Source organism: Schistocerca serialis, chromosome 3, assembly GCF_023864345.2.
Source record: "Schistocerca serialis cubense isolate TAMUIC-IGC-003099 chromosome 3, iqSchSeri2.2, whole genome shotgun sequence".
Taxonomy (NCBI): domain Eukaryota; kingdom Metazoa; phylum Arthropoda; class Insecta; order Orthoptera; family Acrididae; genus Schistocerca; species Schistocerca serialis.
The window spans coordinates 1011552632-1011567016 of record NC_064640.1 but is presented as its reverse complement, the minus strand read 5'-3'; the positions used below and the strand labels follow the sequence as shown (position 1 = coordinate 1011567016).

At 45.4% G+C, this 14385-nt stretch overlaps 1 protein-coding gene across 1 annotated transcript in view; it reads right to left on the bottom strand.

Moving 5' to 3' along the window:
- The window catches only part of LOC126471364 (regulating synaptic membrane exocytosis protein 2-like), a 420233-nt gene that overhangs the window by 322790 nt on the left and 83058 nt on the right, over positions 1-14385 (bottom strand). The window contains exon 3 of the mRNA XM_050099485.1: positions 5115-5199. Within this exon, the coding sequence (XP_049955442.1) occupies positions 5115-5199 (85 nt within the window). The remainder of the gene's footprint in view (positions 1-5114; positions 5200-14385) is intronic.

Genomic DNA, 14385 nt, shown 5'->3' with positions numbered 1-14385 from the left:
AGCGCCATTTTGTCACGCACGGTAGACTTTAACCACGATGGCACGCGAACAGTTTACAGACTTAGCCTTTTCGGAAATGCTTCCACTCTTGGCCTGAAAGCCAATGATGATGCTCTTTAGGACGCCAGATAAATCGCCTCGTTTCCGCATTACGACAGGGACTGCACTGTTGTCCGTGTCCCCCCCCCCTCCCCCCGCCGCCGCCCAACCCAGGCTCTTTTTTATATACCCTCCACTGCTAGTGCTGCCACCTGACATGTGTGGGTGGCTATTGAACGTTGACGTCGAACATGAGCGGCGGTCACATTAATGTGACTGGACCGTGTAGTTCACCACTTAGAACCAGAAACGGAACAGCAGCCAAAGTAGTGTGAGGAAGCCAGGAAATCAGTTTACCGATTTCCTCGCAATAGGTGAAGTACTAACTATCACATATCAAGTAGATGAAAGAATACAGAAAATAATATCGTCCTTGAACAGGAAAATGCAAAGGTGCTTGCCAAGATAAATTTGAGGGACCTCAAATTGCAAACAGCGTCGTGTCACAGTATTTGGCACTCTCTGACGTCCCCGTACTTAGACAATCATAGAAATTAATGACTGTAAAACATTTGTATCCAACTTGGAGGGTATGGTAGCAGCAAGCTTAGACACTTTCTCCTTTCCCACGTACAACGTACACTCCTGGAAATGGAAAAAAGAACACATTGACACCGGTGTGTCAGACCCACCATACTTGCTCCGGACACTGCGAGAGGGCTGTACAAGCAATGATCACAAGCACGGCACAGCGGACACACCAGGAACCGCGGTGTTGGCCGTCGAATGGCGCTAGCTGCGCAGCATTTGTGCACCGCCGCCGTCAGTGTCAGCCAGTTTGCCGTGGCATACGGAGCTCCATCGCAGTCTTTAACACTGGTAGCATGCCGCGACAGCGTGGACGTGAACCGTATGTGCAGTTGACGCACTTTGAGCGAGGGCGTATAGTGGGCATGCAGGAGGCCGGGTGGACGTACCGCCGAATTGCTCAACACGTGGTGCTTGAGGTCTCCACAGTACATCGATGTTGTCGCCAGTGGTCAGCGGAAGGTGCACGTGCCCGTCGACCTGGGACCGGACCGCAGCGACGCACGGATGCACGCCAAGACCGTAGGATCCTACGCACCGCCACTTCCCAGCAAATTAGGGACACTGTTGCTCCTGGGGTATCGGCGAGGACCATTCGCAACCGTCTCCATGAAGCTGGGCTACGGTCCCGCACACCGTTAGGCCGTCTTCCGCACACGCCCCAACATCGTGCAGCCCGCCTCCAGTGGTGTCGCGACAGGCGTGAATGGAGGGACGAATGGAGACGTGTCGTCTTCAGCGATGAGAGTCGCTTCTGCCTTGGTGCCAATGATGATCGTATGCGTGTTTGGCGCCGTGCAGGTGAGCGCCACAATCAGGACTGCATACGACCGAGGCACACAGGGCCAACACCCGGCATCATGGTGTGGGGAGCGATCTCCTACACTGGCCGTACACCACTGGTGATCGTCGAGGGGACACTGAATAGTGCACGGTACATCCAAACCGTCATCGAACCCATCGTTCTACCATTCCTAGACCGGCAAGGGAACTTGCTGTTCCAACAGGACAATGCACGTCCGCATGTATCCCGTGCCACCCAACGTGCTCTAGAAGGTGTAAGTCAACTACCCTGGCCAGCAAGATCTTCGGATCTGTCCCCCATTGAGCATGTTTGGGACTGGATGAAGCGTCGTCTCACGCGGTCTGCACGTCCAGCACGAACGCTGGTCCAACTGAGGCGCCAGGTGGAAATGGCATGGCAAGCCGTTCCACAGGACTACATCCAGCATCTCTACGATCGTCTCCATGGGAGAATAGCAGCCTGCATTGCTGCGAAAGGTGGATATACACTGTACTAGTGCCGACATTGTGCATGCTCTGTTGCCTGTGTCTATGTGCCTGTGGTTCTGTCAGTGTGATCATGTGATGTATCTGACCCCATGAATGTGTCAATAAAGTTTCCCCTTCCTGGGACAATGAATTCACGGTGTTCTTATTTCAATTTCCAGGAGTGTAGTTATACATCTACGTCCGTACTCTGCAAACGACTGTGAAGTGCAAGGCAGAGGATGCCTCTCGCTGTAGCGCGTGTTGTGGTTCCTCCTCCTTCCTTTCACGTATGGAGTGCGTGATAAACGATTGTATAAATTACTCCATATGTACAGAAATTAGTTCAACCTTGTCAAATCTGTCCCTATGAATGCGATACATAGGGGGCTGTGGCATACTCTTAGATTTCTCACCGAATACAGTTTTCGAAACTTCGTAAATAAGCTTTCGCGAGGTAATTGGCGCTAGTCTACAAACAACTGTGTGGTTCGGTAGCCGGGTGCTCAGCACGGAAGAAGGCTATACGAAGGGCCCAGGTTCGATTCCCGGACGGGTCGGAGATTTTCTTCTCTCGGGGACTGTGTGTTGGGTTGTCAGAATCATCGACACGCAAGTCGTCGAAGTGGCGTAAAATTAAAAGACTTGCACTAGGTGAACGAACTCCCCGAAAGGGGAATCCCAGCCAAAATTGAACTTCCCCCGTATCCCATACTGTACCGAACTCTTCACCTGCTTTATCTATGAGTCAGCCTATCTGATCATTCCATTTTATATTCGTACAAATTCTTACACCCAGGTATTTGTACGAGGGCTATTTGTTTATCAAGGTCCGATCGGTCACGAAACGGAAACCAGAGTGAAAATCGATGAAGCTCTACACAAATGTGTTGGGTAGTGTCTCTAATATGCCCGTCCGCAGCTCGTGGTCTCGTGGTCTAGTGGCTAGCGTTGCTGTCTCTGGATCATGGGGTCCGGGGCTCGATTTTCGTCCGGGCGGGGGATCTTCTCTACCCGGGGACTGGGTGTTTGTGTTGTCCTCATCATTTCGTCATCATTCGTGAAAGCGGCTAGATTGGACTGTGTAAAGGTTGGGACTGTGTAAAGGTCGGGACTTTGTACGGGCGCTGATGACCGCGCAGTTGAGCGCCCCCCAAACCAAACATCATCATCATCTAGTACGCCCATCGATTGCGTCACATCGCTCCTTTCAGTTCTTAGAGCACAGTAAGCACGTAAGGATGCCTAATGTCCTCCGCTGAGTATGTGTGCCTGGTGAGAGACTTCGCCTGATTTCCTTAGTCATGACAATTCTCGGCCGCACACTGGCAGGATAAATGAAGACGTTCGTGCAGCGTTTTCGATGGGAAGTGTTTGATCACGTACCATACAGACCGAATCTGGTTCCTTGTGGTTTTCATCCATGCTCGCATGAACCGCTGGCTACGGGACCAACGTGGCACAGACAAGAGCTGCAGACCAGCGTAGAGAATTGGTGGAAATCACAGGTGGCTGCCTTCTATGAAGAGGGTATTGGGAAGTTGGTACAACGCTACGACAAATGTCTAAGTCGGAGGGGCAACTATGTAGAGAAGTAGCTGAAAGGTGTAGTTAACTGCTGTAAATAAAAGATTTTTGATTTTCACTGTGATTTTCATTTCGTGGCCGATCGGACTTTAATAAAGGAATAGCTCTCGTATGAGCTGACTGATCAAATCGTAATTTACTGTTGCTGCAATTATAGGATACAACGATTGTACTTCTTTTGAAATGCATAGTTTTAGGTTTCAGAACATTTACATTGAGATGCCAATCTCTGCATAACTTTGAAATCTTATTAAGACCTTATTGCAAATTTGTGCAATTCTTCAGACGATATTTCGTTATATACAAATGCATCATCTGTGAAAAGTCTGATGTTACTATTAATATTGTTTGCCAGCTCATTAATATACAACATGAACAGCAAGAGTCCCAATAAACTTCAGAGGCGCACACTTTCAGTTAGTTCTACATCCATCGATGAGTCTCCATCGAAGATAACATGCTGCAGCACCCCTACCAATAAATCGTCAACCAGTAACAAATTTCGTATGAACTCAATATGGTTATAGTTTCGTTAGTAAGCTTTGACGTGGTACTGCGTCAAATGCTTTCCGTACATCAAGAAATATAGCACCCATCTAATGGCCTTGATCCATGGCTTTTACTACGTTACTTGAGAAAAGCGCTAGTTGAGTTTCGCATGGCCGATGTTCCAGAAATCCATGTCGGATGGTATGGAGGAGGTCATTCTCTTCGAGATATGTCATTAAATTTGAGCTGATAACATATACCAAAAATTTACAATTATATCGGACGGTAGTTTTGTGGACAGCCTTTGTTACCATCCTTGGAAGAGGGTGTGACCTATGTTTTCTTCCGACCACTCGCCACAGTTTTTTGTTCAACAGATCTTCAGTGTGCTGTGGTTAAGAGAGGAGCTAATGATGCTGCAAATTCAGTTTAAAATCTGACAGGGATTCCATCAATCCCTGAGGCCTTGCTCAATTTTAGCTATTTCAGTTGTTTTTCAACCTCTCTGACACTTATATCTATATCGCTCATATTTGCAGTAATGCGAGAATTAAACTAGGACCGTAGTCCTGGATCTTCATTTCTAGGTTCATTTGGAAACGGAAGTCAGTACCTTTGTTTTGCTCTGTGGACCTCAGTTTCGGTTACTGTGTCATCCATGAGCACCTAGAAACTGGCGTTGGTGTCAGTGATCGCCTTTATATGTGACCAGTATTTGTTAGGGTATTGTGAGATGTCCTTCGGTAAGACTCTGCTACGGCAATTTTTGAAGGCTGGTGGTGGCAATAACTGAAGACGACCCTAGACTTTCCTAACTGTGAGCTGATAAATTGATAGTGACCACAATTCAGAGTTACTTGTTCAATATACGTGCACGGATCACACAATGGCAGCTAAGTTTAGTTCAGTTTTAAAATGAATTTTCTCCAATTCACGTTCAGTACAGACATCGCGGTGGAATATACTACACCAATAGCTGGCAAGAGAAATAACGATCTGTTTTTGGTATAGTAATAGAATAGAAACGGGAATTTGTGGAGCAAAAAATTCAGAGTACAAGAATATCGTGTGCCCACTCCCTACATCTTCCCCTCCTCCTCGTCTGGAAAGATAATAAGACAGAAATGGCAGGCATGGCTTACCTCTCTCTGGCGGCAGTGGGAGCACAGCTTCGGCGGGAAATCCATTCCGCGCCTTGCTCCAAACTCTGAAGGCAGCTCGAACTCCCTGAAAAGCAGGTAGATTGTGAAGAAAGTTGGAAAATAACATTTTCCTGATACATCATTTAAAAGCTACAGAGATATACCTAAAGAACGCCCATTTCTGTCCTCCATAATTATGCTCTTACGGAAATAAATTTCCAAAACAATAATGCTATTCTTAATAAAAATATTTATAAATCTTTTTACGAAATATTTTTACATTACTGATGAAATTTTACACATTTATTCATTCGCCGTGTGCTACAGGAACTCTTAGATGTAGCGTTTCATTCTGCTTAGCCATCATCTGAGAGCTCCTTCCATTATATAGCATAGAATCCAAAATCTTTTTCTGTGAACCAATAACGCATGTTTTGTTGTTCATTCTTCTAAATTCTTGGAGGAAGTTAGAAAATTCTGGTATAGTCGTATACAAGACTCATTTAACAAAAACATAATTCACTTTTCCTACACCATGATGTTTACTTTTAGTTAATCCACTGTAATGCAGAATTGAGCAAGTGTGTTAGTGAGTTATATTCAGAAAAGCAGAGAAGTAGAAAAGAGAGAAATGATGATTTGTTGGATTGTATGCTTTAACCGAGTTTTCCTCCTGCTGCAAATGATGCACAGGAGACACCGCGGGGTCCCTTCGAGACTCTGCCCAAACTCCGAAACTGTATATTTCTCGGAGAAAAAAAATTCTCCAGAGAATACGTTAAGAGCATTTCTTCGTAGCGTCTACCAAACAAGTTTCTGCGTTGATGGTTGATAAAGAAAAGTTAGTGTGCACTCTTGTACGACTTCTTACATTTTCCTTGTCCTTCCCTTCCTCCTCCTCCTCCTTCTCCTCCTCCTCCCCATTCCTCTCGGACCTCTTTTTCCCCCTCCTGCTGTTGCAGCTTTATCTGCCCAGTTAACGTTTGCTACCGTCGTGAATAGTGACTCCCTATATCGCTTAAGGGAAATGGTGGGTGGGCTTCTTTAAAAATAACACCGCCGATTCCTTCCCTAATCCGAGCCCGCGCTCTTTGTCTGATGACCTAATCGTCGATGGGATGTTAAGGACTAATCTTCCAGACTTTCTTCTTTCACAAAGCCCACTCATCCAATTCCGGCCATCTCTAAGAAGATCTAGTGCAGACAGGTGTTCTTTTAGTTGGCTCCCCATCGTCGAAGAGGCCTGACTGTTTCTTAAAGACATTCCGGATCGCCATATCGAGCTTCATCCTCACAACGTGGCGTATGTACGACATGTGCCTTCGTGGATTTCAGGGAAAAACACTTTCGCCAGCTTGACCAGTTTATCAGGCATTCTTCCCCTTCTTTTCAAATATTATTTTACATTAGAGTTACAACGAAACATTTCAGCAATGGCTTCTTTATTCACTCTCATTAGGACGTCAAAACAAGACAATGATTATAAACAAACAACTGAAAATAAAATATTATATTTACATTAGCACACATTGCGAAAAAAAACCCAAAATAAGGCTCCTAAGCACTGTATTAAAGAGACAGCCCTGTGAAATAACATCAGCGATAGCAAAAGAGCCCCAACATGGCAGACGAGGTGTAATCGTTAGCGCAAGTGCGAACTTGCGAACACTGAAATGACAAAAAAGAGAGAATTGCATTTTTCTTTTTTACATGGAAGATTTGCACCTATAGAAGAACTGCCTGTAATTATTAAACCAAACCCACTAGATTCGTTTCTGACGTACAGTTGCTTGGAAACCATAAACACATTTTAGAAAAAGAATTATAGAATCCATGTCGGAATAAGCAAAATAGCTTTACAGAATAATTCGATAAAACTGACACGCAGTCTGCTGAGGATTTAAAAACAGATTTGCCGGCCGAAGTGGCCGTGCGGTTAAAGGCGCTGCAGTCTGGAACCGCAAGACCGCTACGGTCGCAGGTTCGAATCCTGCCTCGGGCATGGATGTTTGTGATGTCCTTAGGTTAGTTAGGTTTAACTAGTTCTAAGTTCTAGGGGACTAATGACCTCAGCAGTTGAGTCCCATAGTGCTCAGAGCCATTTGAACCATTTTTTAAAAACACATTTCCGTACCTTGGTATTGATGGTGACAGGGTCACAGTCCTACGCACTCAGTTTCGTAACAGCAAATACCGGTCACGGATCATGTCTTACTCGTGGAAAATATTTAGCCGGATCTTCAGAATGCGGAATCTATGATTAAAAATTGATGCTACAGTCATTCAATAGAAGGTCTTATCGCTTCACTTCTGTCTGAGTCCGACCTGTTTCCAATCTACCATCGCAGCTGGTCCAATAAATGACGGGCGCTACAGTCTGGAGCCGCGCGACCGCTACGGTCGCAGGTTCCAATCCTGGCTCGGGCATGGATGTGTGTGATGTCCTTAGGTTAGTTAGGTTTAAGTAGTTCTAAGTTCTAGGGGACTGATGACCTCAGCTGTTAAGTCCCATAGTGCTCAGAGCCATTTGCCAGTAAATGACGTGTCAGCTAGTCTAACGAGATCGCTAAATTTTCTCAATCTAAAACTGTCAACAGCCATCCTAAACTCTAGGTGTCTTTTTGCAGAGTTCAGATTATGAAAATTTATGGTAACGTAACTGAGTTTTATGGAACAGCACAATTTTAAAAATACACTCGATTCTTGTGTTAATTGTGTTTTCCCGAGTTTCTGATTTTTGTGTTATCATATTCTTGGGAAAAAGTGTAAAATGGACAATACGCTCCGAAAACTATGGATTTTGAAGAGAGAAGCACCGACATAGTGCATCCAAGCCACTAAAGGGTGTTAACTGAATCATGAAATATTTTATCACATGAAATCCTGAAATGAATATCCCAAGCTAACGAAAATAACGCTAACGCGGGACGGCTATAGTTACCTAGACCATCAAACTATAAACAGTATTGTCAAAGTTTTGCAGTACGAGGCTCCAGGATAACAAGTGACATATTACTTCTGTATATTCTTAAACGTGTCCGTTAATCAACTGTTCCCAAGTACACGAGCTGCTCTTATATCCTGTATCGTATATGTTGATGGATTAATACCAACACATATCGCAGTAGAAGAGAAAAGAGTTAAAATATTTATGATAAAAATATTGTGTAGGACTAACAGTGGACTGCAGCGTCGAATACATTCTCTTGAGATTTGGAAACTATTGCCTACATCTATTTACTATCCTAGATTGTTTAGAGTTCAAGTCGACTTCCTTTCTTCGATCACTTAATAGTGACGCTACAGTAGGGAATATTGCAGAGGAAAATTAGTAAGCATGATATTGCTAGATAGAAGAATGTATAGGCCTGTCTTTAACTGAAATTAAACACTACTGAGCAAATGTCATGTTTCGCAGTGTAATGAAACGCAAGGAAAGGGACGCTAAGTGAAGTGAATTATTACAAGTGACGTAAATGTACTCTATTTCTATTGACATGTGAGTATAATGAGGAGGACCTGTTGTAAGACGAAAATTCCAGTCTAACAGGAAGAGACCGATGGTTTTCTGCGTCACCATAACGGGAATATTGAAGCTTGTGCCGGTTTAACCTAAAATACAGAGCCTGGGAAATGTTTGCGGAAAGCTTCGTTATAAAAATCGCAGAGTTGCTTTAAAAGTGCTTCAAATACTTATTTTTTTCTTTCATTCTCTAGCACCTAAAAAAACTGTATACTTGTATTGTACCTGCAGTAGCCATTAGAGCTTTGGAACTCCTACATGCAGAACCGCTTCAGTAAAGTTTGGAGAGTGGGAGAGAGGCGCTAGTAGAAGTGAAGCTGTGAGTCGTGCCTGGATAGCTTAGTCCATAAGAGTAAGCTTGGGTCCCGGTCCGACACGCTGTTTTAATCTGCGACGAAGTTTCAAAAAATTGCACATTCCGCTGCAGATTGAAATGTACATTCTGTAGCGTGAAATATTTTAGAACTGAGCTGGTTAGTCTTCGCATCAACTGATTCCATTATGTCGGATGTGTTACTGGAGTTGAAAAGTTGGCAGAGACATCATATAGAACAGTAGTCGGACGAGACGTTGTTTAAGGATTCGTGCGCCACGTCATTACTGATATTTTTGTGTTAAATACGTTGAGTAAATTGACTTTTGCGATAATTTAGTAGCATATACACTAATGTGACCAAAAGTATTCGGACACCTATTAGTCGACGTTAACGTGATATGTGTCCACCCCTTGCCTTTAAGACGGTTTGAATTCTGCTGGGGACACTTTCAACGACGTATCTGAACGTTCGTGGAGGTATGGCAGTCCATTCTTCAAACGGTTAAGTGGTTCATATGGCTCTGAGCACTATGATAATTAACATCTGAGGTCATCAGTCTCCTAGAACTTAGAACTGCTTAAACCCCAACTAAACTAACGACGTGACACACATCCATGCCCGAGGTAGGATTCGAACCTGCGACTGTAGCAGTCGCGCGGTTCCGGACCGGAGCGCCTAGAACCGCTAGGCCACTCCAGCTAGCCCATTCTTCCTCAGCTGCTGAAACCTGATAAGAATGTCATGTTTGACACTGCGATCTGGACCGAAGTCGACGTTCTCATTCATCCCAAAGATGTTCCATTTGGTTCAGGTCGGGACTCTGTGCGGATCAGTCCATTTCAGGGACGTCATTGTGTATAAACTAATGCCCCACTGATGCTGCTTTATTATGAGGTGCATTTTCATACTGATACGAGGTGCATTCAAGTTCTAAGGCCTCCGATTTTTTTTCTCCGGACTGGAAAGAGATAGAAACATGCGCATTGTTTTAAAATGAGGCCGCGTTCATTGTCAATACGTCCCAGAGATGGCAGCACCGTACGGCAGATGGAATTTTACCGCCAGCAGCGAGAATGAGAACTGTTTTAAATACTTAAAATGGCGACGTTTTCCTTATTTGAACAGCGTGCAATCATTCGTTTTCTGAATTTGCGTGGTGTGAAACCAATTGAAATTCATTGACAGTTGAAGGAGACATGTGGTGATGGAGTTACGGATGTGTCGAAAGTGCGTTCGTGGGTGCGACAGTTTAATGAAGGCAGGACATCGTGTGACAACAAACCGAAACAACGTCGGGCTCGCACAAGCCGGTCTGACGACATGATCGAGAAAGTGGAGAGAATTGTTTTGGGGGATCGCCGAATGACTGTTGAACAGATCGCCTCCAGAGTTGGCATTTCTGTGGGTTCTGTGCACACAATCCTGCATGACGACCTGAAAATGCGAAAAGTGTCATCCAGGTGGGTGCCACGAATGCTGATGGACGACCACATGGCTGCCCGTGTGGCATGTTGCCAAGCAATGTTGACGCGCAACGACAGCATGAATGGGACTTTCTTTTCGACGGTTGTGACAATGGATGAGACGTGGATGCCATTTTTCAATCCAGAAACAAAGCGCCAGTCAGCTCAATGGAAGCACACAGATTCACCGCCACCAAAAAAATTTCGGGTAACCGCCAGTGCTGAAAAAATGATGGTATCCATGTTCTGGGACAGCGAGGGCGTAATCCTTACCCATTGCGTTCCAAAGGGCACTACGGTAACAGGTGCATCCTACGAAAATGTTTTGAAGAACAAATTCCTTCCTGCACTGCAACAAAAACGTCCGGGAAGGGCTGCGCGTGTGCTGTTTCACCAAGACAACGCACCCGCACATCGAGCTAAGGTTACGCAACAGTTTCTTCGTGATAACAACTTTGAAGTGATTCCTCACGCTCCCTACTCACCTGACCTGGCTCCTAGTGACTTTTGGCTTTTTCCAACAGTGAAAGACACTCTTCGTGGCCGCACATTCACCAGCCGTGCTGCTATTGCCTCAGCGATTTTCCAGTGGTCAAAACAGACTTCTAAAGAAGCCTTCGCCGCTGCCATGGAATCATGGCGTCAGCGTTGAGAAAAATGTGTACGTCTGCAGGGCGACTACGTCGAGAAGTAACGCCAGTTTCATCGATTTCGGGTGAGTAGTTAATTAGAAAAAAAATCGGAGGCCTTAGAACTTGAATGCACCTCGTACAAACTACCATCGTCACATAACTGTTTCCCTACTGTAAGCAGTGCACAGAGCGGTAAATTGTGCTCATATCCTTCTGCATTTAGCGACTCCTTAAGCACAATAAGGGAACCACACCCTAACCACGCTAATGCCACCTCCTTCGCTCTACATTGTTGGTACTACACACGATGGCAACTAACTTTCTCCAGGCAGCCGCCAAACCAAAGCCATTCGGTCCGATTGCCACAGGATATAGCGTGATTAATTACTCCAGATCACTAGTTTCCAATCATCCACTGTCCAGCTGCATCGCTCTTTACATCACTTCAAGCGGCGCTTAGTATTGACGACAAAAACGTGTGACTTATAAGGAGCTACTCGAGAATCGTATCCCATTGTGTTTAACACCCCAAGCATAGTTATCGTTCTAGCTGACCTGCTGGTAACACTTTGCAACTAAGGAGTGTTCTCTTCCGCTGATTTCATGCGAGTTTTTACAACCACCCTCCGCAACGTTCAACTGTCACTGTCCGTCAGTTCAATAGGTCAGCCTGCCCTTCATTTAGCCATGGTTCTTCCTTCGCGTTCCCCTTTCATAACCACATCACCAACAGTCTGGGGTCATCAATCCCCTAGACTTAGAACTAAACAACCTAAGGACATCAGACACATCCATGCCCGAGGCAGGATTCGAACCTGCGACCGTAGCAGCAGCGCGGCTCCAGACTGAAGCGCCTAGAGCCGCTCGGCCACAACGGCCGGCCCAACAGTTACCTTGGTCAGCTTTAGAAGGGTTGAAACGTCCCTTCAGGTGACATTCTGTAACTGCCTACGTTCGAAGTCACTGTGCTCTCCCGACCGCCCCATTCAGACAATACAACACTCCCCTCCTCCTCCCCCCCCCCCCCCACCCAATAAAACCAGCGGATCTACCCCTCGTCACATATTGTGGTCAGTTTCGCATTACATAGGAGTGTCGGGACGCTTCTGATCAGATAGCGTATATAGGACTTGTTAGACTACGGATAGTAACTTAGAATTCCTTTTCCAGGGTGAACAGCTTGTTGACATTACTCCTGTTGCATGCGTCAGCAGGAAATTTTGGCGTTCAGTGTACCGTCAATAAATACTTGTTGGACAGATTAGCAAGGTAGACTTCTACAAGTTCTTTCTTGAGGCTTAAGTATTCAGCCGTACATGTAATGATTGCTATCTGGGTGTGTATTATTTTAATTGTCGGTCCTACGTGACGTGCAGCTGACTTTCAAATTGCTCAGTGTGGAGGGAATAGCATCATAAGTACAGATTAATTACCTTCCTATACCTAGTTATGCCGTCTCCATTTTTAAATTTACTATCATTTAAGAAACACAACCAAGTCTTCACTCGTGGGGAATACTAATTTATACAAGAACACCTGCTCCTCCGGAAAGTTGAAAAGAGTTCGCAAGTGTGGACCGTTGCGGGCGTTGAATTCAAAGCAATCATTTTTCAGCTGTCATGGCAGGTGTTTCGGTTTAGTGAGCATGCATGACTTCCATAGTCAGATGCTTCATATCAAATAGCAGAGCTGGTAGATTACTGGAGATGGTGTTTAATAAACGGGGCTGATTTCCCGTAGGTTAACTGAAGGCAACAAATTCCATTTGTTGCTGTGAAAACTTGAAGTGAGGTGTTTTTATACACTGAACTGTATTCCCGGTTCGTCTTTGTGGAGATTATCGACGGAAGCTGCAAAAGTGAGCTGCGAGCAGTAAATGAAGTATTAGCGGACTAAATTTCCCAGCCCAGTGGGCGCGTCTCGGAGTCTTGCTTAATGCAACTAAATTTGGTAGGAAACTTCATTAGTTTTAACGGAGTAATAGGCCTTTTGACCCAGTCTCGCGGGGAAAAGCAATACTGATGATAATTATTCGGACTCATTGAATAGTGTGCATAGCAGTGCAAAGGGTTATCCACCAATACGTGTTTCCGAGAAAATATGAGGGGCAATATTTTGCGCAAGTTGTCACCAGGAGCGTGCCGATTCTAGCGACGAAACAGAAGCTTCGAGTAAGACACGTAGACAGCGCTTCAGTCACTATAGCGCGAAGCAGCCAAAGAATGTGAAGCAGCAGCAGTGAGGCACTTCGCATCTCTGGATTCTCTTTGAGTAGTTCTTGCGATGAGTCCATCCCAGCATGTGAGTTCCGCAGTCGTAGCTACGTCACTACGATATCACCCTCGGCTCAGTGACGCTTCAAACAGTGAAGTGTTGACACGTGCGAAAAAAGGCCACAGCTCACACTTTCACTGAGCTGCAAGATCAGTTAATGATATCACAGTGCCACCAAACTTCACCAAAACTCTGCCCAACACCATCTACACATGTCACACGATGAGGAGGAGGTAACAGCTCCTCTCACCCACATTTCACGCTTTCTTTTGACATGTCTACAATGGAGGTCAGAATTACGACACCCAGCGTTGAAATCACGCGCTTTTTTAAGGGTGGTCGACAAAAGCATTTCAGACAAACCCCCCTCAGAATGGGCATGAAAAGGCCTCAGGGAATGGTATTAACGGCGCCAATGAAACTACCCTTTTCGCTTGGGCGTTTATTCCCACGCATTTCACAATGGAAAATGGCAGTACGCAGTGCGATGAGCAACAGGAAGATGTTCTTGACATCCTTTGACAGTGTTGGCACCCTAGAAAGCTCCAGCCCTTCTCTAAGGACAATGTGGGGCTGCATCCTCGGTGAGCGTGATCACATCAGTTCCAGCGTAAAGTCAAGCGCCGGCACACCAGGCGGGAACGTTAGAGCAGAGAGTGCTGGTAGGCGAAGTCAGCCAATTGCACGCTGACCGACCCCACTCCAGGACGGCAATGCGACAGCAGCGCCCTCCACACGGAGAGAACATAAGCGCCGCACCGCCTGCCCGCGACCCAGTACTGCCAGTTCTACGACTTCTACAGTGGCATCAAGAATAGGCACTTGTATAGCAGTGACTTAGGAACTGTATTGCTTCACTTGCATCAGAATTGTAAATACTGAAGAGATTTCTCATTTTGTCTGTCGCCCATTGCCTGCGTCTCATCTGTATTTCTCAGATGCGACACATATGTATTTCTCAAAGTCAATTATTGTCATTTATTTTCTGCAATAAAAACTCATTAATACGATTTGCTTGAATTGTTGTCTAGCGATCCGAGAAAGCAGGTTTCCTAGGCACCC